The sequence below is a fragment of the Scyliorhinus torazame genome, chromosome 28, assembly GCF_047496885.1.
Source record: "Scyliorhinus torazame isolate Kashiwa2021f chromosome 28, sScyTor2.1, whole genome shotgun sequence".
Taxonomy (NCBI): domain Eukaryota; kingdom Metazoa; phylum Chordata; class Chondrichthyes; order Carcharhiniformes; family Scyliorhinidae; genus Scyliorhinus; species Scyliorhinus torazame.
The window spans coordinates 9,941,428-9,968,405 of record NC_092734.1 but is presented as its reverse complement, the minus strand read 5'-3'; the positions used below and the strand labels follow the sequence as shown (position 1 = coordinate 9,968,405).

The window sequence follows — 26,978 nt, the reverse complement described above, 5'->3', positions numbered from 1 at the left end:
GATTGGATCTGTTGACATTGATGGGTTTATTTGTTCTGGCAGATTCAAGTTGATTGTTTGCCAAACCAATGTATTTCATGAGGCACTTAAAACTTGTTCCTTCTCTTCTTTCTGTATGCACAGCCTTACACGATAATGTAAACTTCAATCTGCCCTTGGGTTTGTCCTTTGAGATAGAGTCACAGAGATATACAGCACAAAAAAGGCACTTTGGCCCATCGCATCTGCGCCAGTCAAAAACAACCAGCGAACTATTCTAATCCCATTTTCCAGCACTCGGCCCATAGCCTGGTAGTGCCCTGGGATCGTAAGTGCACATCTAAATACTTCTTAAATGTTATGAAGGTCTCTGCTTCCACCATCCTTTCAGGTAGCGAGTTCCAGATTCCCACCACCCGCTGGAGGTAAAGGTTTTTCCTCACATCCCCGCTAAACCTCCTGCCCCTTACCTTGCCCCCGGTCATTGATCCCCTCCGCCAAGGGGAAAAGTCTCAATCAGGAGTCTGATCTGCTCCAAGGAAAACAATCCCAGTCTGTCCAATCTCTCTTCCTAGCTAAAACTCTGCAGCCCAGGCAACATCCTGGTAAATCTCCTCTGCACCCTTTCCAGTGCTTTCACATCCCTCCTATAATGTGGATTCCAGAACTGAACACAATACTCTAGCTGTGGCCTAACCAACATTTTATACAGTTCCAGCATAACCTCCCTGCTCTTAAATGGCTTAAAAAGGCAAGTATACCACATTCCTTCTTAACCACTGTATTCACCTGCTCGGCTACGGATCCTATTGCTGTGAACTGCTTACTGCAATTATCCCAGTAATGCTTTCAATTTAAGGACTCTTTAAAAAAAAAAAAATAGCCAACATAATTAAGAACTTGCATTTCTAGTACACCCTTAAAATGGGAAAAATACCTCAAAGAGCCAAAGAGAGGCGAGAGGGAATGTGTGGACAAGGAGCGCCGAGAAAGGGAGATAAAAATCTCGGTCAAAGAGTTAAGTTCTAGGAAGAGTCTTAAAGGAGGAGAGCAACGGGAAGGACAAAGCAGATGGGGTGGGGGTGGGGGAATACCAACTGGCTGAAGATCCAACTGACGATACGGAGATTAAGAGAAATCCAATCAGTGCATTCAGAGTAAGTATTCCCTGAGGGCATTTCCTGAAGATGTGATAAAGCAATCAAGACAACTCAGGAGTTCAACTAAACTCAACCCCGTTAAGATATTGGATGGAAAGGTACAGATATAACCCAATTCGTTACATGTTTCATATTCCCAATTAAGTATTTAAATAATGCAATTTACATGTACTTCAGCACCTGTAACGCAGCAATGATGTATTGGCTTTTAATTTTAGTATAATTCTAACCCAACTTTGCCCCCTTCTGCACTTCCCCATGATCTGCTAAATTTGTCCAGTTCAGTTCTATATGATTGGTACACATTTGCAGGTTTTTAAACCTGATTAATTAGCCTAAAAAGGAAATACTTGATGCAAGTTTCACTGCAATTCAGCCTTTGGGCCACAAATGTGTTTCTTGAATAAATTCTTCCTCTCGGGCATCCCCTTGGGATAGGGGACAATTTGCTTCTATTCCGATGGGTGTGTGTGATCTGCAGACAGTGCTTGAAGGGATGGGTAGTGTTGTCTGGAATAGGTGCAGTCTCTCTGATGACTCACATTTGCCTCTGCACCAAGTCTTCGATGTGTTAGGTACCTTCCTTTTTAAGAAAAAATTAATTTAGAGTACCTCATTCTTATTTTTTTTTCCAGTTAAGGGGCAATTTAGCGTGGCCAATCCACCTACCCTGCTCATCTTTGGGTTGTGGGGGTGAAACCCACACATACACGGGGAGAATGTGCAAACTCCACACGGACAGGGACCCGGAGTCGCGATCGAACCTGGGACCTTGGCACTGGGATCGAACCCGGGTCCTCGGCGGCGTGATGCAACAGTGCTAACCATTGCACCACCGTGCCACCCAATGTTCGGTACCTGCCTGAATGAACCTTCTTCATATTGGTTGGTCACATGCCAGGGCCTCCCGCGAGTCAATGGGATGTTGGACCTCTTCAGCGATGATTTGAGGACATCCCTAAATCTTTTCCGCTGTCCTCCTGGATGTCTCCTGCTACAACTGGGTTCAGAGTAAAGCAGTTGCCCTGAGAGTCTGCTGTCAGGCATACGGGCAACATGTCTCACTCAGTGGAACTCATTTTGAGTGATTAGCACCTCGATGCTGGACATGTCATCTTGGGAGAGGATGCTGATGTTGGTCCACCTTTCTGACCACTGGATTTGGAGGATGTTGTAAAGGCACCACAGATGCTTTCTCCAGTGCTTTGAGATGCCTGATGTAGGATTTCCAAATTTCTCAAGTATATAGGAGTGTTAAGATCAGTTGAGAGAATATCCAACCAGTTTAAACATTGAAATAACATTGAGTGAAATAAGTAACTTTTTAAAATACGGAATTCTAACTCCCAGTTATTAACTAAAAGAATCATGCCACAAAGTTAGGGGGGGGGTACGGTAGCACAGTGGTTAACACAGTTGCTTCACAGCTCCAGGGTCCCAGGATCGATTCCCGGCTTGGGTCACTGTCTGTGTGCAGTTTGCACTTTCTCCCAGTGTCTGCATGGGTTTCCTCCGGGTGCTCCGGTTTCCTCCCATAGTCCAAAGATGTGCAGGTTAGGTGGATTGGCCATGCTAAATTGTCCTTAGTGTCCAAAAAGGTTGGTCTGGGTTGGGTGGGGTTACGGGGATTGGATGGGGGTGTGTACGTGGGTCTTTCCAAGAGCCGGTGCAGACCCGATGGGCTGAATGGTCTCCTTCTGCACTGTAAATTCTATGAAAATTCATGTTTTAAACAAAATCATTCCCTGTACATGATTTAAAACAAGTATTATTAATACAAGTTCATAAACACTTTTTTCTTAAGCCACACATCTCAATAGTACACGTCCCTATATTTTCCTGGATCAAAAGAGTTCCTTCACTCCTTCAAGGAGCAAACCAAGGTGTGGTACAGCTCTCAGGAATTCACTTGATTCTCCTCAGTGCTCCTCCTTTTCCCAAGGTTCGGGAATTATCAATTTTCTTTAAGTACCTGACAATTTTAGGCACCTCAGCTTCAGCATGGGCTCACTGCACTCTTGCCCAGTGACACCAACATAGCCCTAATGGTCTACAGCTTCTTGAATACTCTCTCTTTGCTTCTCGAGTTGACGTTTCAGGTCAATGACATATCATTAGAACTATGAAAAGTCAGAAACACCATGGGTTTTGAGCAGGGGATGGGTGGGCCAAGGACCAAAGGATTTCTCATCAATACCCCATCACCATTCCCTTGTTCAATTAATTCTTCTCTTATTCAGTCTCCCCTGTTTTTCACCCAATCAGAGACTTTCCCCATTATCTATTCCACCTCTTAACCTTTTTCAGTTCTAATGCAAGGCCATTGAGCTGAAACGCTAACTCTCTCCACAGCTCCACCTGACATGCTGAATATTTCCAGCATTTACTTCAATGAAGTAATATTTTCACCGACTAATAAATAAAAAGCACTGAAACACAATGACAAGAGAAAACCCACGATTTCTTTGAATGCTCATTAATCTTTTTCACGTGTTGCTTGTGGTGATGTTTTGGAGATTAATCTTCATTCCCATTAACTCCAGGACAATCCGGGAGAGTTGGCAACCCTATGATAGAGGAGAAAATGACCTCCAGCTAGAGTTTACGACCACAGGTAAACCATTCAATGGCAGAACGGACCCGAGGGGCTAAATATATAGCTGGTTTAGCTCAGTGGGCTAGACAGCTGGTTTGTAATGCAGAACAATAAGGCCAGCAGTGCGGGTTCAATTCCCGTACCAGCTTATCCGAACAGGCGCCGGAATGTGGCGACTAGGGGCTTTTCACAGTAATTTCATACTTGCATCAATAAAAGATTATTATTAAATGGCGTTCCCACGTTCATCTGTTGCAAGAACTGGGTGTATTTTGTTTCTTAAAAGAAAAAGCCACCCCTGAAACGAGGGCTGATCAAAAAACTTACGGAAAACTCATAGCGGGAAATGTGTTCATAATCCAAGGTTAGAGCCACTCGGACTCGGATATCGATCTTTCCCTGGCCTGATGTTGGCGAAATGGTAAAATGGTCCGAGTTGTTCCCCACCAGCTGGATGTCAAACATGCTGTTGGATGCCTGGAAAGGAAAAGAGAAGAGAAAATAAACTGGATGTTTGTTGCAACAGTTAGGGACGGTGGACAGTTAGCACCTCGAACACAAATCAAACGTCTGCCTGGCAGCCAGTGAGAAAAGGAGAGTGGGGGGGGGGGGGGGACAGAAATGATGTCAGAGGTATGCAATATAATGGCACAACTTGACAGCGTATAATCAGAATTCTTCAGAATCTAGTAAAAACCATCAAGTAAAGGTGTACAATTTCACGCATGGAGTGCTGCTAATGGCTAAACTGTCTGTGTGTGACTGTGTGTAGTGAGTGGGGCCCTTTGCCCTGGGCAGACCAGCTTACAGAGTAGCTCATCATCAATGAGACTTTCCACTTCATCAACAGCAGGGAGAAAGCTAGCCGTCAGGGTAGGGTTTGTAAATCACACACACATGCACGCACATACGTACACACTGTTATGGGCCAGGGTTTAGAGAACCCCAAAGTGTATCATGGAGTTCACCTGACCCACAACTTTTACTAGATTGTGGTATGGGGAGCACATGGCCCACTCTACAGGTGTGGGACAGCAGGAATGGAAAAGTATTTTTTAAAGCAAAACAATGTTTATTCTATGAACTCAAGTTAACCTTTTAAAACATCCAGTGAACATCTTGGCAACCATCAATTCAAATACAACCCCCAAAGACTACAACACTAAGTAATCCTTAATAACTTCCCAAACAACATCCAGAAGACAAAAGAAACTCCTTTTAACAGAAGCACATTAGGTTTACATTCACTACGGAGAACATTTATAATTCTCAATTCACCAAATGATCAAGAGATAGTCTTTTCATGGCAGAGAGATCAACAGTACACCTGCTTTGTCTGGCTTCAGCTCCAACACGGAAAACAAAACCAAAAACTCACTCTTGAACAGCCTGCTCAAAAACAAAAGTAAAAAGCTGACAGACAGCCCAGCTCCACTCGCACTCTGACATCACTGATAAACACCCATTTCTTAAAACATTTCTTAAACACCCATTTCGGCAAGGTACTCTCACCTGACAACACACACACACATATCCCATGAAAAGAGCAGCAACAGAAGTCTGTCTGAATTTCGCAGACTGTAAGAAACGGAAAGTGGAATCAGAGGAGCGGGAAACAATCCTTTCCAAATGAAAGAGGGAAGTGAAACAAAAATCAATAAAACACATGAATGATTTCAGTACCGCCAGCCAGCCTCCAACAGATTTCAAACCACTGCTTGTTTAAATAACACACAAGCTGTAGGATCTCCTGGGTTGTTGCGCGAGCAGGGGGGTGGAAATGAATTATTCTTCTGCATGACTGCAAAATGTAATCCTCTTAGGTGACTCTTGCAACTGATTTACTGCCCTTTCCATCACTCGATCCCCCCCCCAACCTCCATTTTACAAATGCTTAGTTATTCATTCTGCTCTCCAATTGCATATCCCAATACCCCACACCTTTCTGCCATCAATGAATGCAGGCACCGCAGGTCGTCTCTGTGGGGCATCAGCCAGCAACAGACCAATCTTGGAAAGCCGGACAGGGTTAACGAGGAGGCACTGGTTGTGCTGACGGAGAATCTAGAACACAAGAACCAAAGGCTGGGATTTCACTCACCCACCGCTCCCCCCACCCCGGGAGCCACTGGCAGGATTTCCCGGTCCCACCTCAAGCCAATGACCATTTGCGTTGCTCACTGGTGGCCCCGCTAGGGAACCCGCCATCGGCGGGGTTGGAAGATTCAGCCGGTGGGAAGATCCGGAAAATCCCGGCCATAGTCTCAGGATAAGCGGTCGGCCATTGCAGACCAAGGTAACGAGAAAAGTCTTCGCTCTAAGGGTTGCGAATCTCTGGCATTCTCGAGAGGGCTGTTTCTCAATCACCTTCAAAATCAGTAAGATTTTGGTCACTGAAGGGAATCAACAGATATGGGGGCAGGGTGGGAACGTGGAGGTAGATGATCAGTACGGCCGGCACGGCAGCACAGTGGTTAGCACTGTTGCTCCACAGCGCCAGGGACCCGGGTTCGATTCCCGGCTTGGGTCACAGTCTGTGTGGAGTCTGCATGTTCTCCCGTGTCTGCGTGGGTTTGCTCTGGGTGCTCCGGTTTCCTCCCACAAGTCCCGAAAGACGTGCTGTCAGGTGAATTGGACATTCTGAATTCTCCCTCCGCGTACCAAAACAGGTGCCGAAATGTGGCGACGAGGGTTTTTTCCACAGTAACTTCATTGCCGTGTTAATGTTAGCCTACTTGTGACAATAAAGATTATTATGCCTGGTCGGGGTCGTATGGGCTATTCCTGCTCCGGTTTCTCAAAGTCTGTTCTTAATGGAGCAGCCCACAGCTGAGGAAGTATGGTCAGGGAATCGGGATATAATTCTCCTCTGCTCACAGAATCATCTCTCTGATCTACACGATAACGCGGTCCCATGCCAAGCTCCACTCTCCCCTGTTCCCCATCCTGGAATTTTGATTCTGCAATTCATTTCTTTAGCCCCATTAACCTAATATTCCTTCCAAATGCTAAGCCATCTCGAGGGTGAGGAGAAATCGAGTCTCGGGCTTCATGCGGTCGGGCTGTCCCCAGGAGCTACACATCCCACAGCAGTTACGGTGAGAGGCCACAGGATCAGGGGGACAGAGCTGAAGCAAGTCTCAAAGGTTCAGCCTTAGTTTAGCTCCTCCTGTCACAATAAGACCATAGCCATCGAAATAAATCCCCGCCAATAAAAATCGCACACCTGCCTAACTGCTCGCGGTTGCAATGAACGTATCGATAAATTTAAACGGATTCAAAACCCGGAAGAAATTTTGATCTTTCTCTGCAGAATAAGTGGGTGAAAGGGGGTCTGGCGGTTGGACAACCTTTCGCGGTAAACTATCAAAGAGTGGCAAGTGGCAGATGACGTTGAACGCAGAGAAGTGTGAGGTGATTCATTTTGGCAGGAAGAATATGGAGACAGTGTAAAATATAGGGGGAAACTCTAAAGGAGAAGATGGAGGGAAATAGTTAGTCATGAAATCTTACTTCTGAGAATTCTGAAAAATACCAAACATTCCCTTTCTGTTGCGAGTGACACTTTTAAAAACTAATTAAATATCCAATAACCACAGCAAGTGCTTTATCCTTCACGTTATCGATTGAAGTAAAGCTTCAACACACAAAAAACCATCACAGTTTTGCTATTTTTCTGTTGCTGGTGTTTGGCTTTGAACTGCCACCCAAACTCCACCCAGGACGATACTCGCGAGATCATCAGTCGCAACAAGCTTTCAACTCATCTCTGCTTGATGGGTCGAGCCGTTGGTCTTCGCCCTTCTTCGATCTACATGCCAGGGTACCCCACACCAAATTGAATCTGACTCGAAGAGATCCAGGTGTGTGGAATTTAAATTCAATTAATTCATAAATCTGTAATAAAAGCTAGGGTCAGCATGGTGAACAAGCAGCTACCCGGATTGTTGTAAAAAGACAGCTGATCCACTCAATGCCTTCTGGGAAGAAAATCTGCTATCCTTACAGTTTGACCGATATGAAACTCCCGTTGGGCAGTGTATCCTGCCTCGAGGTTACTGTACACACTCTAAACTTGCTCCACTCTGTAATCTTCTCCAGGTCATTCGGCTGCATAATTCCTACACTTTCGAACTCTATTATCAAACTCTTCAAGTCTTATAATTTCTTACCCCAGCATCCCACTTACCACCCCCCCCCCCCCCCCGCCCCCCCCCCCCCCCCCACCCCGCTCCAGTTATATCCCTCACCGCATATAAAAGTTTTGTCATTGACATTTGCAATCTCTGAACTGCAGGTCATCTTAAATAATTGGAGCCCAACAATCATACTGCAACCGTAATCTTCAAATTGTGAAATCGTTCCACTGTGCACAATTTCACAATCGTGTAGAAACAAAACCATGGCTTCAGATTTGGAAGAGGGAGGGTGAAGAGTCAAGGTAGACAATGATTTTCTGCAGAGGGTTTTCTGTGTGTGGAAAGGAAGGCAGCAGAGGCTGACTGTATCGGAGTTGAATCAGTACCTGATGAAAATGACAAGAGGGATAAGTGAGACAGGTTTCACTGGAGCTCGGGGCAAGCAGGTAGAGCAGAATAGTCTTTCCTGATCATGTGCATCCCTGCCTCCTGATGAAGATGACCATGACACAACGGCATTGGGAAAGATGCCAGCAGCACTTGTGCAAATGGTTCCTCAAATTCCGTTAGATACAAAGTAATGCACATTGACGGTCACAAGTAATGTCAATAAGTAAATATTAGGGCAGCACGGTGGCACAGTGGTTAGCACTGCTGTATCACAGCGCCAGGGACAAAGTTTCAATTCAGGCCTCGGGTGTCTGTGTGGAGTTTGCACGTTCTCCCCGTGTCTTCGTGGGTTTCTTCCGGGTGCTCCGGTTTCCTCCCACAGTCCAAAGGTGTGCAGGTTGGGTAGATTGGCCACGCTAAGTTGCCCCTTAGTGTCCAAAAGGTTAGGCTCGGTTACTAGGTTACGGAGGCAGGGTCGGGGCATGTACCTCGGTAGGGTGCTCTTCCCAAGGGTTGGTGGAGAAATGCTTGGTCTCGGGTTTTAAGGAGCGTTTTACAGGAGAGCGAATGACGAGGCAGAGAGAAACGGAGACATTTAATGAGGCAATCGCTGCGCTGAGTGGAAAATTAGCCAGCAGTGCACAACACATTTTGATATATTACGCCCACATCGCAACACTGCCATTGACACAGATCCTTAAACACAAGTGCAATATCTATCTCATGAACTGTCCATCTGTTCTTCCAATTACTGGCGCAGATTGTCCACATATATTGACTCCTCCATTGTGATGGATGCAGAGCTGACTTGAGCTTACAATGTACAAGGCCAGACTTTGAGTGAGGAACACAGCTACGTGGCTGGAGCTAGCTGACAGTTTTAAAAATCAGGTTGCTCTTGCAAAGTCCGATATTGGTACTTACGTCATCTTTATCTTGTACTTGGATGAAAAGAGGCAGTGCAAAGCCAACCTGCGCCAGTTCAGTAATGCTGACACTGTACTCCGAACGGTTGAATTCAGGCGGATTGTCGTTGACATCAATCACTAGTACATTAAAGGTTGTGGAAACTGTAGCGTTTGATGGGGTCCGATCTTCATTCAGTTCAGTTCCCTGTACAGAGTGGGCGAGATAATGTATGTGTTTAAAAATGCATTCACGTGCCATGGAAGGTTTTTACATAAAAGTGCCACGGCTGTTGTTACCAAGGCAACCATGGCAACCAACTGATACACAGCAAGATCCCACAGACAGCAACAAAGGGCAAGATATTAAGAGGAACAGATAGGTGGAGTGAGAAGACAATGTTCGCTGGTTGGGGGTGGGGGGGGGGGGGGGGGCGCAGTGTAAAAACTGTAGCCCAACTGTTTCAGGGGCAAAATTAAGAAAACAATCAGACTAAAGGTAGAAGTCTAGAACTCTCTTTCACAAATGGCAATTGATGTCAAATGAATGGCTAACTTTACCTTTGGGATTAATAAAATGTTGCTGCTTGAAGGTATTAAGGATATGGGACAACGGCAGGTTCATGACGTTAGTTGACAAATCAACCTTGTTCGCACAGCATGGCAGGAGAGGCTCGAGGGGCTGAATGGCCTGAATTGAGGAACGTTTGCCAGGATGCAAGGTGGATTCTCCGTGATGATAATACCCTTGCTTTTCAAACTTGTAAAAAAAAAACTTTCTCCCCGTGTGGGATTCCTCCGGGTGCTCTGGTTCCCTCCCACAGTCCAAAGATGCGCAGGTCAGGTGGATTGGCCATGCTAAACTGGCCCTAGATGGAGTTACGGGGATAGTGTGGGGTTCGGGCCCAGGTGGGGTGCTCTTTCAGAGGGTCGGTGTACACTCGATGGGCCGAATGGCCCCCTTCGGCACTGTAGGGGTTCTATGATTAATAATCAAGACTCTTCAAAGCCCAATGGGAGGGACAGACTGGGCTAAAGTCACGTTCACAGGGCTGCGCCTCAATCTGCAATACCCCACCAACACAGTGGCACACTGCCAACCTGGATTACAATAGAACATATTTGTGACAAATCAAATTATTGTCAAAATATATCCATAATACAGAGCAGTAGCAAATCCGAAAAGCCAGCTTGCAGCAATTACACTCCATTTTCTTGGTATGGGCAAGTAACATTTGCTGAAGTGCAAAGCATTCTTTTTTAATACTTATCCAACAGTTAGGCGGCGCTAATCAATGAGAAATGCAGTCCAAGTCATAAATCCATATTTCACAAATATGTATGCAGCAGGCTACCCGTTCTCATATTGATTTTAATTAAAAAGAAGAATTCCTGGGAGTTGAACATAAATCCAAAAAAGAAAGTCAGCACTTTTTATGGGGAGCATATGCTTCATTGCACACTTTATTGCAAGTTCAGGTTTAATTTAGCGACTGGAGTGTAGACACAAAAATAGTAACAAGCAAGCATAGATGTGGGTAAATGGAGAGACAGCAACTATTGGGGTTGTGGCGATGGAATGAGTCAACTGATATTTTTATTGTGTAGCTTTCTGGGAATTATTTTTTAAATATAAATTTAGACTACCCAATTCATTTATTCCCAATTAAGGGACAATTTAGCGTGGCCAATCCACCTACACTGCGCATCTTTTTGGATTGTGGGGGTGAGACCCACGCAGACACGGGGGAGAATGTGCAAACTCCACATGGACAGTGACCCGGGTCCTTGAGGCAGCGGTGCTAACCACTGTGCCACCGTGCTGCCTCGCGGCGCTCTTCAGGAATTTTACTGGTATCTTGGGGGAGTGCGATTCATGGTCCAATCCAGTTTTCTGTAAAACTTTTTTTTTATTTTTTTAAATAAATCGATCGCCTTGCCCGTCATATAACAAGGACTCTGTTCTCCCTCACAGCCAGCGAATGAGTCAAGTTCCTGTTTATGTTTACTGGCGCTTTGCGGGAACCTACATCTGCTCGTTTTCTCCCGTCAACACTGAACTGCAGCACCATTTTTAGCACTCAGGAAATTAACGTTTTTAGGATTTTTTTCAATCACTTGGGCATCAGCTGATGCTCAATAGCACTCTCACACACGGACCAGAAAGTTGTGAGTTCATGTCCTCTGCTCCGGAGACTAGAACCCCAAAACCAAAATCTGACACGCCCAGTAACGGCACTGAGAGGGTGCTGCAGTGTCGGAGGATGAGACGCTAAACCATTTGCTCCCTCAGGTCGATGGATAATATCTATGACCACTATTTCTAAGAAAAGCGGGGAACAGCTCCAGGGTCCTCGGTTAGATCCCGGCCTTGGGTCACTGACTGTGCGGAGTCTGCACGTTCTCCCCGTGTCTGCGTGGGTTTCCTCCGGGTGCTACGGTTTCCTCCCACAGTCCAAAGATGTGCGGGTTAGGTGGATTGGTCATGCTAAATTGCCCTTAGGTTAGGTGGGGTTACTGGGTTACGGGGATGGGGTGGAGGTGTGGGCTTGGTGGGTGTTCGTTCCAAGAACCGGTGCAGACTCAATGGGCCAAATGGCCTCCGTCTGCACTGTAAATTCTATGATTCTATGCTGTTTGTGGGATCTTGCAGTGTGCAAATTCTACATTGCAACAGTGACTGAACTTGAAATATACATCATTGGTTTAAAGTACTTTGGGATGTCCTGTGGTTATGAAAGGCGCCATATAAATGCAAGTCATTTTTTCTCTCTCTTTTTCTTTGTTCAATTTGCTGTAGTTAGGAAGTTATAATATCATAGCATTCAGCCCATCATCTGTGCCAGCTCCTTGAAAGAACTATCCAAGAACTTCCTTGCTCTCCCTATAACTCTCTAAATTATCCAACTAAATTCAGACAGCCTTTCAGGTGTTTTCCAGATCATAACTTGCTTCATAAATAGAACTACATACATGCAAAATGAGAGAAGCCCCATAGATCTGGACCCACCCACAAGAGGAAGCATCCTTCCCCTGTCCGTTTTGTCATGCCATGATGTGGAGATGCCGGCGTTGGACTGGGGTGAGCACAGTAAGAAGTCTTACAACACCAGATTAAAGTCCAACAGGTTTGTTTCAAACACTAGTTTTCGGAGCACTGCTCCTTCCTCAGGTGACGAGGAAGGAGCAGTGCTCCGAAAGCTAGTGATTCGAAACAAACCTGTTGGACTTTAACCTGATCTTGTCATGACCATTCAGGATCTTATATACTTCAATCAAGTCACTCCTCACTCTTCTAATCTCCAGCCTCGCAACCAGCTCATTCCAGGTATCAATCGAGTAAACCTCCTCTGAACTCCAAGTCATTTACACCCTTCCTTAAATAAGGAGATCAAAACTGCACACAATATTGGAGATGTGGTTCCACCAATGTCCTGTGTAACTGATGTATAACAACCTTACTTTTATGTTCAATTCCTCTCGCAATAAAGGATAGCATTCCATTCGCCTTCCTGGTTACATTCTGTGCCAGCATATTCATTTGTGAGTTGTGCACTAGAACACCCAGATCCCTCTGCACCTCGTGATGCTGCCTCTTTCTTCTTCAAGCCAAAGCGAACAATTTCACATTTGGCGGCATTACAGTCCATCTGCCCATTCACTCAATCTACCTTTATCCATCTGCAACCACCTTATGTCCGCTTCACAACATACTTTCCTAGATATTGTTGTGGCACATGCAAATTCAGCCACCATGCCTTTGCTCCCTTCGTACAAGTCAAGTTGAGGCCCCTGCGGGATTCCACTTCGTCATTTTCACCTCCTCGTCAATTCATTTGTTGCAAATTATCTGAAACCTGCATCTTCCACTTGCTGCCACTCCGCTGAATGGAAACAGTTTCAACCCATTTCCCCTCTCAAAACTGCTTATGCTTTTGAGTACCGTTAGGAAACAGTGATACATTTTACGCAAGTTGTGTTTGTGGGAGAGTTTCAGCTTTAATTTTATGCTGAATTTATATTACTTATTTGTGGGCTAGAAAAGATTAAACCTGGGTCTAATTAGAGTGGGGGCAGCAGGTCTGCAGCGGTTTGTATACCTGCATTTTTAATGAGGTTTTACGACTCCCGTGGGAAGTTAAAGCAAATGCAATAGAAAAAAAGTGGGCTGTTGCCTAGCAGGAGAACCGAAAGCAGTTTTGAGGTTCAGTTGGTGATTATACTCCGAAGGCAGTGATGGGCAATTGAGGCTAGTCACTGAGTCGCAAGATTGAAATTGGGCATGTTCACCAACTATGACTCTTGAATAAGGTAGAATATATTTAATACATGGCAAATATTTCATAGCAATGAATTTCCTAACATGTGATAGATGCTTAATCATTTATATATTAATGGAACTGTCATCAACTTCCAAGTGCCCAAAACAAAATATTTACGCTTGATGGGAAGCAGAGGGAACACACGGCTCTCTCAGTCAATGTTATGAGCCATCAGCGCGCACCTCACTTCACTCACTCTCGCTTTATGTGCATCACTTCAGTAATACTGGTAGGAAAATAACTACATGGATGGAAACCAGTGGAATATGGCAACCCTGCGTGTGGGAAACAGTCAACAAAACTTCTCATAGGCTGCACTCAGAAACCCAGATGGATCGTGTGTGGTTCCCTGGCCGCTGCTTGTCCACCATTGCTGTCAAGGCGAAGGGCACAGTTTAACTCACTCCAGCTGGACATACTAACAGATTGCTCAGGAAAATCAGTCTAAGAATCTTAGGCGAGTTGCTCTAAAGTTAAAAGTAACAGTGGAGTTCAAGTGAGTTCTTGATCTCAAGGGAGATACCAAGTGATTTACTGGGAGTGGAGACTGCAGGGAGCGGGATCTAAAGGAAAAGGAGAACGGTCCCAAGAAGACCTTTACTTCAAGTCAAAGGAAAAGAACAGGAATCTGGAAAAGATCCTATTTGGTGAAAACAAGCATGAGGAGCAGAGAAAGGCACTAAAGTTTAAAGGGGGTAAGCTGCTGGAAGCAAAATGGGCTTGCAAGAAGTCAGAACATCCAAGCAGTCAGCCAAAGGTGGTTGACTCCTTACTGTGGGCCAGTGCAGCAGTGGTGTTCTGTTGGCACGGCCCATTACTGAGAATGTGTGAGGCGCAATCCTGGGGAGAGGAACGCCAGAAGGAGAAGCTGAAACCCTGGAGGTGGATCATTGTTAAGGATGTCCAAGTGAAAGTGTAGTTTGGGAGGAACGTCCAAGGTGAGTTCCTCGCAAGTGGAGACTTGAAACCCAAGATAAAAGAGGGAATGCCGGTGAGCCCAGTGGCTCACGGTGTGCCTGGAGGAGTTGATAAGCATCTGTTTGGGTGGCATCGGTCACCTGGCTTCGAAGTATTGTGTGTCTGACCACAGGTTGCCTGTTGGCTTACATGGACTGTGCGCTTACTGTAAACATTACAGTATAAGATAGATTTTGTAACTTGTGTTATCCTTTCAGATTTGTATATAACCTGTGAAGGTAAAAGTTGTGGGCGAAGGAGCAGTAGAACATAGTTATTTCCTGGTTTTATAAATGTTTTATTCTGTTGTGAGAAATTGATGAGCAGACTCCTGAGACTCTGTTCAGTAGCTTTCCTCCATGATTCTAAACAAAAATTAAAAGTGAGTATCCATCAATCTGGGTTCCACATGGGATCGGACTTGCCCAGAAGTAACATCAGCTGGGATCATAACAGCATGTCTCTCAAATCTCCCTCTCTACTCAAAGGGGAACATCTCCCATTTGTCCACATCACCGAAATTCCTCAAGCCTGGTATTATTCAAAGATGGAAACAGCACAGGTGAGCAGTTTCAGGTTGTTACGATAGCATGAGATTGGCATGTAAAAAAAGGATTTAGGGAGAGAGTGACTGGATGTGCAGTCAGAACACACCATTACAAGTCCAGGACTGTGCTGTCTCAAATGTATCAACTTAAATCCAAAATGACCAATCAGATCAGCCGAACACGATTCACAGTTCGTGAGAGAGAGGGATCCCTACAATCCTGCTGCTTAAGTTTTAAAACCAGAACCTTAATTATTAAAAACTGTTCAAACATTGCAGTCTGGTGAGTAGGTTAAGATGTCAAGTTTTGGATGAGGAAGTAGAGTGAATTCCAATTCTCATTGAAATCCCCTGGAAGACAAGTTGAAACAGTGGTAGCGAAATTAATCAGACCAGTTTTGGGAATACAATCTTCTCAATTGTCCCGATCACTGTCTTGGCAAGATGCACAATGAGCAACTGGTGGAAGTGGGATTGAGAGCGGTAAGCAGGATTAAAGGTGCTGGGGGCGAGGGAAGTCGGGGGCGAGGGAAGCCGGGGGCGGAAATGTAAACAGGGCAGGGGGTGAGGGAAGCAGGGGGAACTCCATGCAGGGCAGCACAGGGGCACGTTCGTTAGCATTGCTGCCTCACAGCGCCAGGGTCCCAGGTTCAATTCTGGCCTCAGGTCACTGTCTGTGCGGAGTCTGCCCGTTCTCCCCGTGTCTGCGTGGGTTTCCTCCGGGTGCTCCGGTTTCCTCCCACAGTCCAAAAACGTGCAGATTAGGTTGCGCAGGGATAGGGACCGGGAGGGGGGGGGGGGGGGGCTAGATAAAGCGCACTTTTGGAAGGGCCGGTGCAGACCCGATGGGCCAAATGGTCTCCTCCTGCAGTCTAGGGATTCTATGATTCTATTCTACGATCTACACGTTAAAAAAAGGGCAGAAAGGGATACTGCACAGATATAAGAAGAATATTGTTGAAGATGGATGTTTCGTTCACAACTTGAACGAGTGACCAGTCAAAAAGTGAAAATATACCATCACAACAGAGTATAGAATTAAATGCGTCAAAACTAGATTCTTCAATTACTTGCACACTAATGCTTGACATGTTACTCTGAAGCACTATTGCACACTCATTTAACAGAGATATTCACCAGTTTAAAATGAATAGGTTAAAATAAAGGGTGAAGGGCAGCATGGTGGCTCAGTGGTTAGCATTGCTGCCTCATGGCACCGAGGTCCCAAGTTCGATCCCAGCTCTGGGTCACTGTCCGTGTGGAGTTTGCACATTAAAAAAAAAAAATAGAATTTACAGTGCAGGAGGCCATTCGGCCCATCGACCCTACACCCAAGCCCACACCACCCCATTCCCATAACCCAGTAACCCCACTCAACCAACACTAAGGGCAACCTTGGACACTAAGGGCAATTTATCATGGCCAATCCACCTAACCCGCACATCTTTGGACTGTGGGAGGAAACCGGAGCACCCGGAGGAAACCCACGCACACACGGGGAGGATGTGCAGACTCTGCACAGACAGTGACCCAGCCGGGAATCGAACTGGGACCCTGGAGCTGTGAAGCAATTGTGCTGACCACATTCTCCCCGTGTTTGCATGGGCTTCGCCCCCACAACCCAAAGATGTGCAGGATAGATGGATTGGCCGCGCTAAATTGCCCCTTAATTGGAAAAATGAATTGAGTACTCTAAATTTATTTTAAAAAATAAAGGGGACCTCGGGAGATAATTAAGAAAGAAATCTCATGCCATCAGGTCGACAACCTAAAACCTAATGTCCAGAGCCCCAGCATCAATATTTTGATATCCAGTGTAAGATTTTTCACTGACAATTTTTAGAAAAATATCTTTTTTCCAGAGCTGCGCATAAAAACAAACGTCCTTGGCCAACAAAAACAGCGGTTCCACCACATCACTTCATAACAATAGGCTCTCCAACTGAGCAACTCATGCCATTCTCCTGCCTTCTCCATCTGACCCTGCATCATTTTTCTTTTCAGATAACCGTCTTGCTCCCTTATGAAAGTTTCAATGGGATCTGCGTCCAGCACACTCTCAGGCAGTGTGTTCCTGATCCTACCCAGGCTCTGTGAAAGAATCAGCACTTTAAAGGAAGTCACCTGGGGCGATAAAAGTTCTAAATCTTTATTCTCCTGAACAGGCCGTTATTCCAATTAGCAAAATGCTAAATGAATTAATATTTTAACTGTGAAGTGATTTTATTAGTTGGTTCCTTCATTGAGGCGATCTCCTCTGCTCTGCAACACAAGTTACTTTCGATCTGAGAACGTGACCTTTTGGTTTGAGATCCTGAGGGAGTACTTCTCCGTGACTGCGTGGGTTTCCTCCGGGCGCTCCGGTTTCCTCCCACAAGTCCTGAAAGATGTGCTGTTAGGTAATTTGGGCATTCTGAATTCTCCCTCCGCATAGCCGAACAGGCGCCGGAATGTGGCGACTAGGGGCTTTTCACAGTAACTTCATTGCAGTGTTAATGTAAGCCTACTTGTGACAATAAAAAAGATTAATTATTCTGCTATCAATGTGGATGTTGTCAATTTCTATGAAATGTTTGTACAGAAAAAGCAATGCCCCCAGTTACAATTCTCAAACCATTTTATTTGGCCCGTGCTTTTTTTTTTTCTTAATTCCTATTCCCGCCTCCTCGCCTCTCTTCCCCATTTGGCAGGTTTAAAAACCGGGCAACAACCCGCTTCCACGCTTGTGCCGGGGTTATTCTGACCCCCAAGCCATGATAAAGTGGATGGAAGTTCCCTTCACCTCCCTGCCCGGTGAGAAGGAGCAAAATTCTGCCAGCAAGGTGGGCAAAGCGAACATTTAACCCGCAGTGTGGGAAAGACCACAGGGCAGGATATGCCGGTCCTTCCCCTCGGCATCAGGCAGGCCAATGCCGCCGGAAAATACACCGCGGGTACGGGGCACTCCCGCCCACAATCCGCGGCAGGGCGCAGTGCAGGATTGCCACGCTGAACGAGATCACCGTTTCAGGGAAAATAATCTGCCGGTGTAATTGGCGACAGGAGGTGTTCTCCAGCTCAATTCAATTGCCTAAATGCGGCGCTGAAACAAAAGTGAAGCTAATGGAAAGATGTGCAGCTGTGAAAACTCGCAGCGGAGATGATTGTATAGTAAATGAGATGTCCATGTGCACAGAATGTTAAGTTTGCTGATGTCTTTTCTTATTAGCCTGGGTGGGCTGTGTAGTACTTTGCTGGGGTTACTTTGCTGGGGTGATAGAAACAGGAGGACGACACACAGGATGGAGTCTTCTTGTGGACTCTGTGGGTTAGGCCCGTGGCTGTTGGGCTGGCAAGAGATCCGGGCGGTCTCTATTCAGGAAAGCCCTGCTGATCTAGGAGACACTCAGGCAGTGGCAAGGCCAGCGCCGGGTCACTCCCTGGAATCAAGGCCCCCCCCGGGCAGAGGTCCCGCCTACCGAGAGCTGCTGGCCAATCAGAGGCTGGCAGCTCTCGCGCTCACCAGCGCCACAGTGGTGGTGGTGGCTGCAGCCGGAACAACCATCTCCAGAGTCCAAGGCAATCCAGGCCAGAGGCAAGTCACGTTGGGAGAGGTTGTGCAGGGTGGAGTTCGCAGGGCGAGGGGTGCAGGAAGGTTGGCACCAAGGGCAGTGAGTGGATGGCTCTCAGCTGGTCCCCCCTCCCACTTCCGGCTGTCAAATCCCTTCATTAGGCACTAAGGGAGCTGACAGCAGACACCACAGCTTCAGCCGCCGTGGATGTCGCATAACAACGGGTCCTTCTGCAGCAGGGTTAATACCACCAGGAGCAGGATGAGGCCCAAAAAGTGGTCACTAATTGGCCACTGAAAGGCCTGAATCGGCAGTGTGACTGAAAGGTCAACCTTCCCTGCCCACAACTTAATTCTAGCGGAGGAGGATGACGGTGTTCGCTTAGGCCATGAGCCCACCACATTAAATGCTCTTTCCACCTCCAATCTCACTACCAGAGAGGGTAGATATTCTGCCGGCAGCATCCCGGGCTTGTTTCACTATGTAATCGATAATTACCCATTCGTACCCCATCGGCATTTACCCGCCTTTGTCCATTCTCCAACCTGAATGAAAACCTATCAATCTTCACAGCTTTCTGTGGGAATAGTTCCAGATTTCCACTGCCCTCTCCAAAATAGACAACCTCTAATTTTAAGATTAAGCTCCAATACCGGGAGCAGTATTCCTACCCCGCTCAATTCCTTCAAAATACGAGCATTGAGCCTCTCAGACTGACTAATTGAGGATGTGTTTCTTGTCTTATGGCAGCTCTAACATAGTGGACCCAGTGCTACTGAAAGGTTCTAAATGATTGACTGGAGGGTTCCATAAACAGCTCAAACTTTATTAGGCTTGACAAGCTTTCACTTGGAATTTTGTTATGTCATTACACACCGACTGAAGTCCGGTCAGGCATACATTTAATAAGAAGTCTGTCTAATTGCGTGTGCGCGCGCGTGTGTGTGTCTCTGCCTGTCTGTGTGCCTGTGCTCGTCTGAGTGTGTGCGCGCATGTGTGTGTCTGTGTGGGTGCGGGGGGGGGGGGGGATGAAATCCATAAACCCCACAGTTACAATGCACAGAACTATATCATTGCACGAGGTCTGTGAGATGTTTCCGAGGGGTGTGATAGGACTCAATATAAATGAAAGTTTCCCACATGGAAGGAATATAGTGCTTATTGTGTTCTGTGATCCCACCATTGCAATGATGTACACAGAACATTGAGTTGCTTAACTAGAAAGACGATTTATTGATGAGCAGGTGGAAAGAGAACAAACAGGTTACCATACAGACAAAGTTACTAAATGAGTTTGGTGAACTCTTCTGGAGCGACGCTATGTGCGACTGTCCGTCTTACTACCAACTGGCGGGTATCTCACGTCACGTCTGACGCTACCTGCTGGTGGGAGGTCGCATTACTAACTATGTACAAAACTATTCACAGGCACATCACAACAGTGTTAATATCATAATGGATGAAAAATCACAATACGTTCAAAACATTTCCCCAAGGAAGGCTTAGTTCGGTCCAAGCATCTCTCATCCAATTCTGGTCTCGCTTTTCGCGTACTGCCGGGTTCCAGTTATTTTCAGGTTCTCTCATTTTATTGCTAAATAGTTCTTCAAATTTTAAAGTCTTACAAATTCTGTGCAAAAACTAGGGATGGCCCCGTGCACCGCTCTTTTCAGTGAGCGAGTTAGGGGTCTCGTAAAGAGCGAGGAGTCGAGAACAAAAGGGACATAATCTTGGGAGTTTAAACAAACTGAATCAGCCAAAACATCTTCGAACATAGAACATTACAGCGCAGTACAGGCCCTTCGGCCCTCGATGTTGCGCCGACCTGTGAAACCACTCTCAAGCCCATCTACACTATTCCCTTATCGTCCATATGTCTATCCAATGACCATTTGAATGCCCTTAGTGTTGGCGAGTCCACCACTGTAGCAGGCAGGGCATTCGACGCTAAAGAACCTACCTCTGACATCTGTCCTATATCTATCTCCCCTCAATTTAAAGCTATGTCCCCTCATGCTAGACATCACCACCCGAGGGAAAAGGCTCTCACTGTCCACCCTATCCAATCCTCTGATCATCTTGTATGCCTCAATTAAGTCACCTCTTAACCTTCTTCTCTCTAACGAAAACAGCCTCAAGTCCCTCAGCCTTTCCTCATAAGATCTTCCCTCCATACCAGGCGACATTCTGGTAAATCTCCTTTGCACCCTTTCCAATGCTTCCACATCCTGTAATGCGGCGACCAGAATTGCACGCAATACTCCAAATCCGGCCGCACCAGAGTTTTGTACAGCTGCAACATGACCTCATGGCTCCGAAACTCAATCCCTCTACCAATAAAAGCTAACACACCGTACGCCTTCTTAACAACCCTCTCAACCTGGATGGCAACTTTCAGGGATCTACGTACATGGACACCGAGATCTCTCTGCTCATCCACACTGCCAAGAATCTTACCATTAGCCCAGTACTCTGTCTTCCTGTTATTCCTTCCAAAATAAATCACCTCACACTTTTCTGCATTAAACTCCATTTGCCACCTCTCAGCCCAGCGCTGCAGCTTATCTATGTCCCTCTGTAACTTGTAACATCCGTCCGCACTGTCCACAACTCCACCGACTTTAGTGTCATCTGCAAATTTACTCACCCATCCTTCTACGCCCTCCTCCAGGTCATCTATAAAAATGACAAACAGCAGTGGCCCCAAAACAGATCCTTGTGGTACACCACTAGTAACTGGACTCCAGTCTGAACATTTCCATTCAACCACCACCCTTTGTCTTCTTCCAGCTAGCCAATTTCTGATCCAAACTGCTAAATTACCCTGAATCCCATGCCTCCGTATTTTCTGCAGTAGCCTACCGTGGGGAACCTTATCAAACGCTTTACTGAAATCCATATACACCACATCAACTGCTTTACCCTCATCCACCTGTTTGGTCACCTTCTCAAAGAACTCAATAAGGTTTGTGAGGCACGACCTACCCTTCACAAAACCGTGTTGACTATCCCTAATCAAATTATTCCTTTCCAGTCTTCATACTAAAGGGTGTAAGAATGTCCTCTCACATGCCTTGGATGCAAAGTCAAGGCAAGTGTTTTGACGAGGGATGCGAATCAAAGGGATTGCGTGGTGCGCAGTGTTCACCTGACTCGCGTATAGCTTGGCTCGGAGAATGCCGCTCATCAGCACAGCTCCCCACTGGAGGCGAGGGATCATGGCAAGGAGACGGGGAATTGGGTTTTGAAGAGATGGAACTGCCACTGCAAAATAACAGAGGGGGGTTTAAAGGTTAGAACGGTGGGTTTATATATATATTTTTTTTAAATGATCCCGTCAATACTTCAGGGAATCCAGGTGTTTTTTGTGCAGCTTCTTTTTTACCCGTTTCCATTTTGTTTCGTCTTCATTGAGGTGAAGGCTGAGAGGTGCCATTCTTTTTCCATTTGGCTTCTAATTTTAATATCAAGCACTCACCGCTCATACATAACACGGTCATAATGCACCAGGTTTCCACTTCTCCTGCACTGCAATTTGCTTTAATGTTAGTCTTTGAAGGCAGAGCTGTGAATTCTCGGTGAGTCGCTGTTCTAAATTGCCTCCTGCACTGGTGAAAGCTATATTTATGTTTGAACAAACTCATCCTTGCTCTGCACTGCAGGATAGTTTTCCCCACTTAAGTTCTTAGCATTGAGAAGAATGAAATGGTTGCAATTCTGTAAGGGTCTAAGTGCATCTTGGTGCCATTACAATTTTACACACCAATCACCCTGATCTTTGCTTTGAGTGACTAAATATGGGTACTCTGTCATGGCAGAATCAGTGGCGGACAGGCATGGGCCTATCGTCATGGAAGCAGGATTACTTCCCTCAGCACCCCCAGCAATGACACTGAATGTCACCCTAAATTCAAGGTCAGGTCTTTTTGATGGCAGAGAATGTTGTCGGGAGGTGAAGCACGAGGAATTGAAAAGTGGGTCATCTATTGCCGTCAGCTATTAAAAACCGCTGATCATCACAAAACTGTCACTGCAACCAAGGGGGGGGGGGGGGGGGACGGGCTGCGTCAAAGCCAAGGGGCAGAAAGGCCACGTTTCAAGCTGCAACTCTGGAAGTGCCATTCAAGACAGTGTTGGGAGGAAGTGGCATTAAAGGTCAGTGCTTTTTCCTCTGTGTTCCTCCGGCAATAAGAGTATTGCTGTCGAACATGGCGATTGGTTCACCAAAGCAGACATATCAGAGTGTGTGTGTGTGTGTGGGTCCAGGAAGGCCACACCAACATCCATGGTATCTTTACCCCGATGCCATTCTTCCTGATTTGGTTCAAGGAGGTCATCCATTCCCTCGAGCAGAATAACAAAAGTCAACCGCCATCTCCTCATTGCTTCCGACCTTTGGGAGAACACCTCAGAAGATACACGTGAAAATGTGTTCCATAAACTGTCACTAAAAACAAGAGGTATCCGGACAAAGCAATACACCACTGCGCCACAGCCAAACTTGGGTGATCCGGCATGCCAACGTGTCATTCCCATTTAGAGTGACGTCAGGAAGTTAGCGCCCATAGAGGGTCACACTGTTACCTTCCCAGGTGGACGTTAATTGGGACCCATCAGTCCCTGCTGAAAGTTTCCTCTCAGAGCTGGAGAGCTGCACAGAAGCTGTGCGAGAATTTCCAGCACTTCTGAAGCTATAGAGTCCTGTCCCAGAGCTTCAAGTCCAGACAAAATTTCTCCCATGACCTAAAATGAGGATAACTTGTCACTTGTTTTTAGCAATTCTTTTCATTGCCCAAGGTGGAGTAACCTTGCACAGGTAGAAGTGTGGTTCTCTTAACACTACCGACACAAAGTAGATGGTCCCCCTGAAGAATTATTAGGAAATCAACTTTCCCTCTGTTCCAGATGTCTTACAGGAGGTTGGTTATTTTTTCCTTCCTCGTTGATGTTCATTGAAATCTCAGATCTTCAATGCCTTTTCAATCGATGATTCAGCACTGACCGTACAATTCCCACAGTCTACCCAAGAGGCGGAGATCATTCTTCTTCTGAAGCTTCTTCCCAAAGCCCTTCAAGGGAGCATCAAGTTCCTCAAGTGCCTCCCAAGTTCTGTTCTTCTCAGACAGTCCCAGAGAGAGTCCAAAGGTCAGATCTCCTCAGTCTTCTTTGGATCGGTCTTACGTTGGAAAGATTTTGTTGACTCGTGGTTCAGTCATCGTGCCAGCCCACACTCAGCTCTTGCTGATAAAGAATTGCCCTCTTCTGTCAATGATGCTCTCACACCAGAAGAAAGGTTGCAGGTTTCCAAGATGTTTTCCCAAAGGACTGGGTTTGAATCCCTCAGCAATGCGACATGGAAGGGGGGGCGGGGGAATGGAGGATGGAGAGGGAGATTAGGAATTAGAATTCAGTAGAATGTAAATAGTTAAAGATATAGGGCAGAATTCTCCCATCGAGGACTCGGTCCAACGGCGGGGGCGGGAACGGGCGGTTTCTATTGTGGAGGCTGATGGGAAATCATGCCATATCTTCCATTCACAACCATTATGCACCCGGGCGGTTAGCGCCATAGTCCGTGGCCAGGGGCTTGATGGTGTACGTCCCACCATCATATCTGTGTGCAATATTCAAAAGGCGCCCAACATCACTGACCTGCCCCTGAGGAAACATGTTGAACCTGCTGAAAAACATGGATCTACAGGAACACTCTGGAGACAGGAAGATGGATCTCCTCAATGACACTGAATCTGGAAGATCCAGCCGTAGATTCTCCCACCCCCCCCCCCACACACACACTGTTTAGACGTAGCTACTCTGCAACCTTTTTAGACTTAGCTACTCTGAAAACTGTTCAGACGTAGCTGCTCTGTAACCTGTTCAGACGTAGCTGCTCTGTAACCGATTTAGACGTAGCTGCTCTGCAACCCGTTTAAACGTAGCTACTCTGTAACCCGTTTAGACGTAGCTACTCTGCAACCCGTTTAGACGTAGCTACTCTGCAACCCGTTTAGACGTAGCTACTCTGCAACCCGTTTAGACGTATTTGCTTTGTAACCTGTTCAGACGTAGCTACTCTGTAACCTGTTCAGACGTAGCTACTCTGTAACCTGTTCAGACGTAGCTGCTCTGTAACCTGTTCAGACGTAGCTGCTCTGTAACCTTTTTAGACTTAGCTACTCTGAAAACTGTTCAGACGTAGCTGCTCTGTAACCTGTTCAGACGTAGCTGCTCTGTAACCGATTTAGACGTAGCTGCTCTGCAACCCGTTTAAACGTAGCTACTCTGTAACCCGTTTAGACGTAGCTACTCTGCAACCCGTTTAGACGTAGCTACTCTGCAACCCGTTTAGACGTAGCTACTCTGCAACCCGTTTAGACGTAGCTACTCTGCAACCCGTTTAGACGTATTTGCTTTGTAACCTGTTCAGACGTAGCTACTCTGTAACCTGTTCAGACGTAGCTACTCTGTAACCTGTTCAGACGTAGCTGCTCTGTAACCTGTTCAGACGTAGCTGCTCTGTAACCTGTTTAGACGTAGCTACTCTGTAACCTGTTCAGACGTAGCTACTCTGTAACCTGTTCAGACGTAGCTGCTCTGTAACCTGTTCAGACGTAGCTGCTCTGTAACCTGTTCAGACGTAGCTGCTCTGTAACCTGTTCAGACGTAGCTGCTCTGTAACCTGTTCAGACGTAGCTACTCTGTAACCTGTTCAGACGTAGCTACTCTGTAACCTGTTTAGACGTAGCTGCTCTGTAACCTGTTCAGACGTAGCTGCTCTGTAACCTGTTCAGACGTAGCTACTCTGTAACCTGTTTAGACGTAGCTACTCTGTAACCCGTTTAGACGTAGCTGCTCTGTAACCCGTTTAGACGTAGCTACTCTGCAACCTGTTTAGACGTAGCTGCTCTGTAACCTGTTCAGACGTAGCTGCTCTGTAACCTGTTTAGACGTAGCTACTCTGTAACCCGTTTAGACGTAGCTACTCTGCAACCTGTTTAGACGTAGCTGCTCTGTAACCTGTTCAGACGTAGCTGCTCTGTAACCTGTTTAGACGTAGCTACTCTGTAACCCGTTTAGACGTAGCTGCTCTGTAACCCGTTTAGACGTAGCTACTCTGCAACCTGTTTAGACGTAGCTGCTCTGTAACCTGTTCAGACGTAGCTGCTCTGTAACCTGTTTAGACGTAGCTACTCTGTAACCTGTTCAGACGTAGCTGCTCTGTAACCTGTTCAGACGTAGCTGCTCTGTAACCCGTTTAGACGTAGCTGCTCTGTAACCCGTTTAGACGTAGCTACTCTGTAACCCGTTTAGACGTAGCTACTCTGTAACCCGTTTAGACGTAGCTACTCTGTAACCCGTTCAGACGTAGCTACTCTGTAACCCGTTCAGACGTAGCTGCTCTGTAACCTGTTCAGACGTAGCTGCTCTGTAACCTGTTTAGACGTAGCTACTCTGTAACCTGTTTAGACGTAGCTGCTCTGTAACCTGTTTAGACGTAGCTACTCTGTAACCCGTTTAGACGTAGCTACTCTGTAACCCGTTTAGACGTAGCTGCTCTGTAACCTGTTTAGACGTAGCTACTCTGTAACCCGTTCAGACGTAGCTGCTCTGTAACCTGTTTAGACGTAGCTGCTCTGTAACCCGTTCAGACGTAGCTACTCTGTAACCTGTTTAGACGTAGCTACTCTGTAACCCGTTTAGACGTAGCTACTCTGTAACCTGTTTAGACGTAGCTGCTCTGTAACCCGTTCAGACGTAGCTGCTCTGTAACCTGTTTAGACGTAGCTGCTCTGTAACCTGTTTAGACGTAGCTGCTCTGTAACCTGTTTAGACGTAGCTACTCTGTAACCTGTTTAGACGTAGCTACACTGTAACCCGTTTAGACGTAGCTACTCTGTAACCCGTTTAGACGTAGCTACTCTGTAACCCGTTCAGACGTAGCTACTCTGTAACCTGTTTAGACGTAGCTGCTCTGTAACCCGTTCAGACGTAGCTACTCTGTAACCTGTTTAGACGTAGCTGCTCTGTAACCTGTTTAGACGTAGCTACTCTGTAACCCGTTTAGACGTAGCTGCTCTGTAACCTGTTTAGACGTAGTTACTCTGTAACCTGTTTAGACATAGCTGCTCTGTAACCTGTTTAGACGTAGCTGCTCTGTAACCTGTTTCGACGTAGCTGCTCTGTAACCTGTTTAGACGTAGCTACTCTGTAACCCGTTTAGACGTAGCTACTCTGTAACCCGTTTAGACGTAGCTGCTCTGTAACCTGTTTAGACGTAGCTACTCTGTAACCCGTTTAGACGTAGCTGCTCTGTAACCCGTTTAGACGTAGCTGCTCTGTAACCTGTTTAGACGTAGCTGCTCTGTAACCTGTTTAGACGTAGCTGCTCTGTAACCCGTTTAGACGTAGCTACTCTGTAACCCGTTTAGACG

The 26,978-nt window shown here is 46.3% G+C and overlaps 1 protein-coding gene across 8 annotated transcripts in view; it reads right to left on the bottom strand.

Annotated features, from left to right (window-relative positions):
* The window catches only part of cdh23 (cadherin-related 23), an 815,609-nt gene that overhangs the window by 477,417 nt on the left and 311,214 nt on the right, over window positions 1-26,978 (bottom strand). For all 8 annotated transcript variants that reach the window (XM_072491426.1, XM_072491427.1, XM_072491428.1 and 5 more), the window contains 2 exons: window positions 9,189-9,377; window positions 4,063-4,212 (listed from right to left, as the gene is read on the bottom strand). In XM_072491426.1, the coding sequence (XP_072347527.1) occupies window positions 4,063-4,212; window positions 9,189-9,377 (339 nt within the window). The remainder of the gene's footprint in view (window positions 1-4,062; window positions 4,213-9,188; window positions 9,378-26,978) is intronic.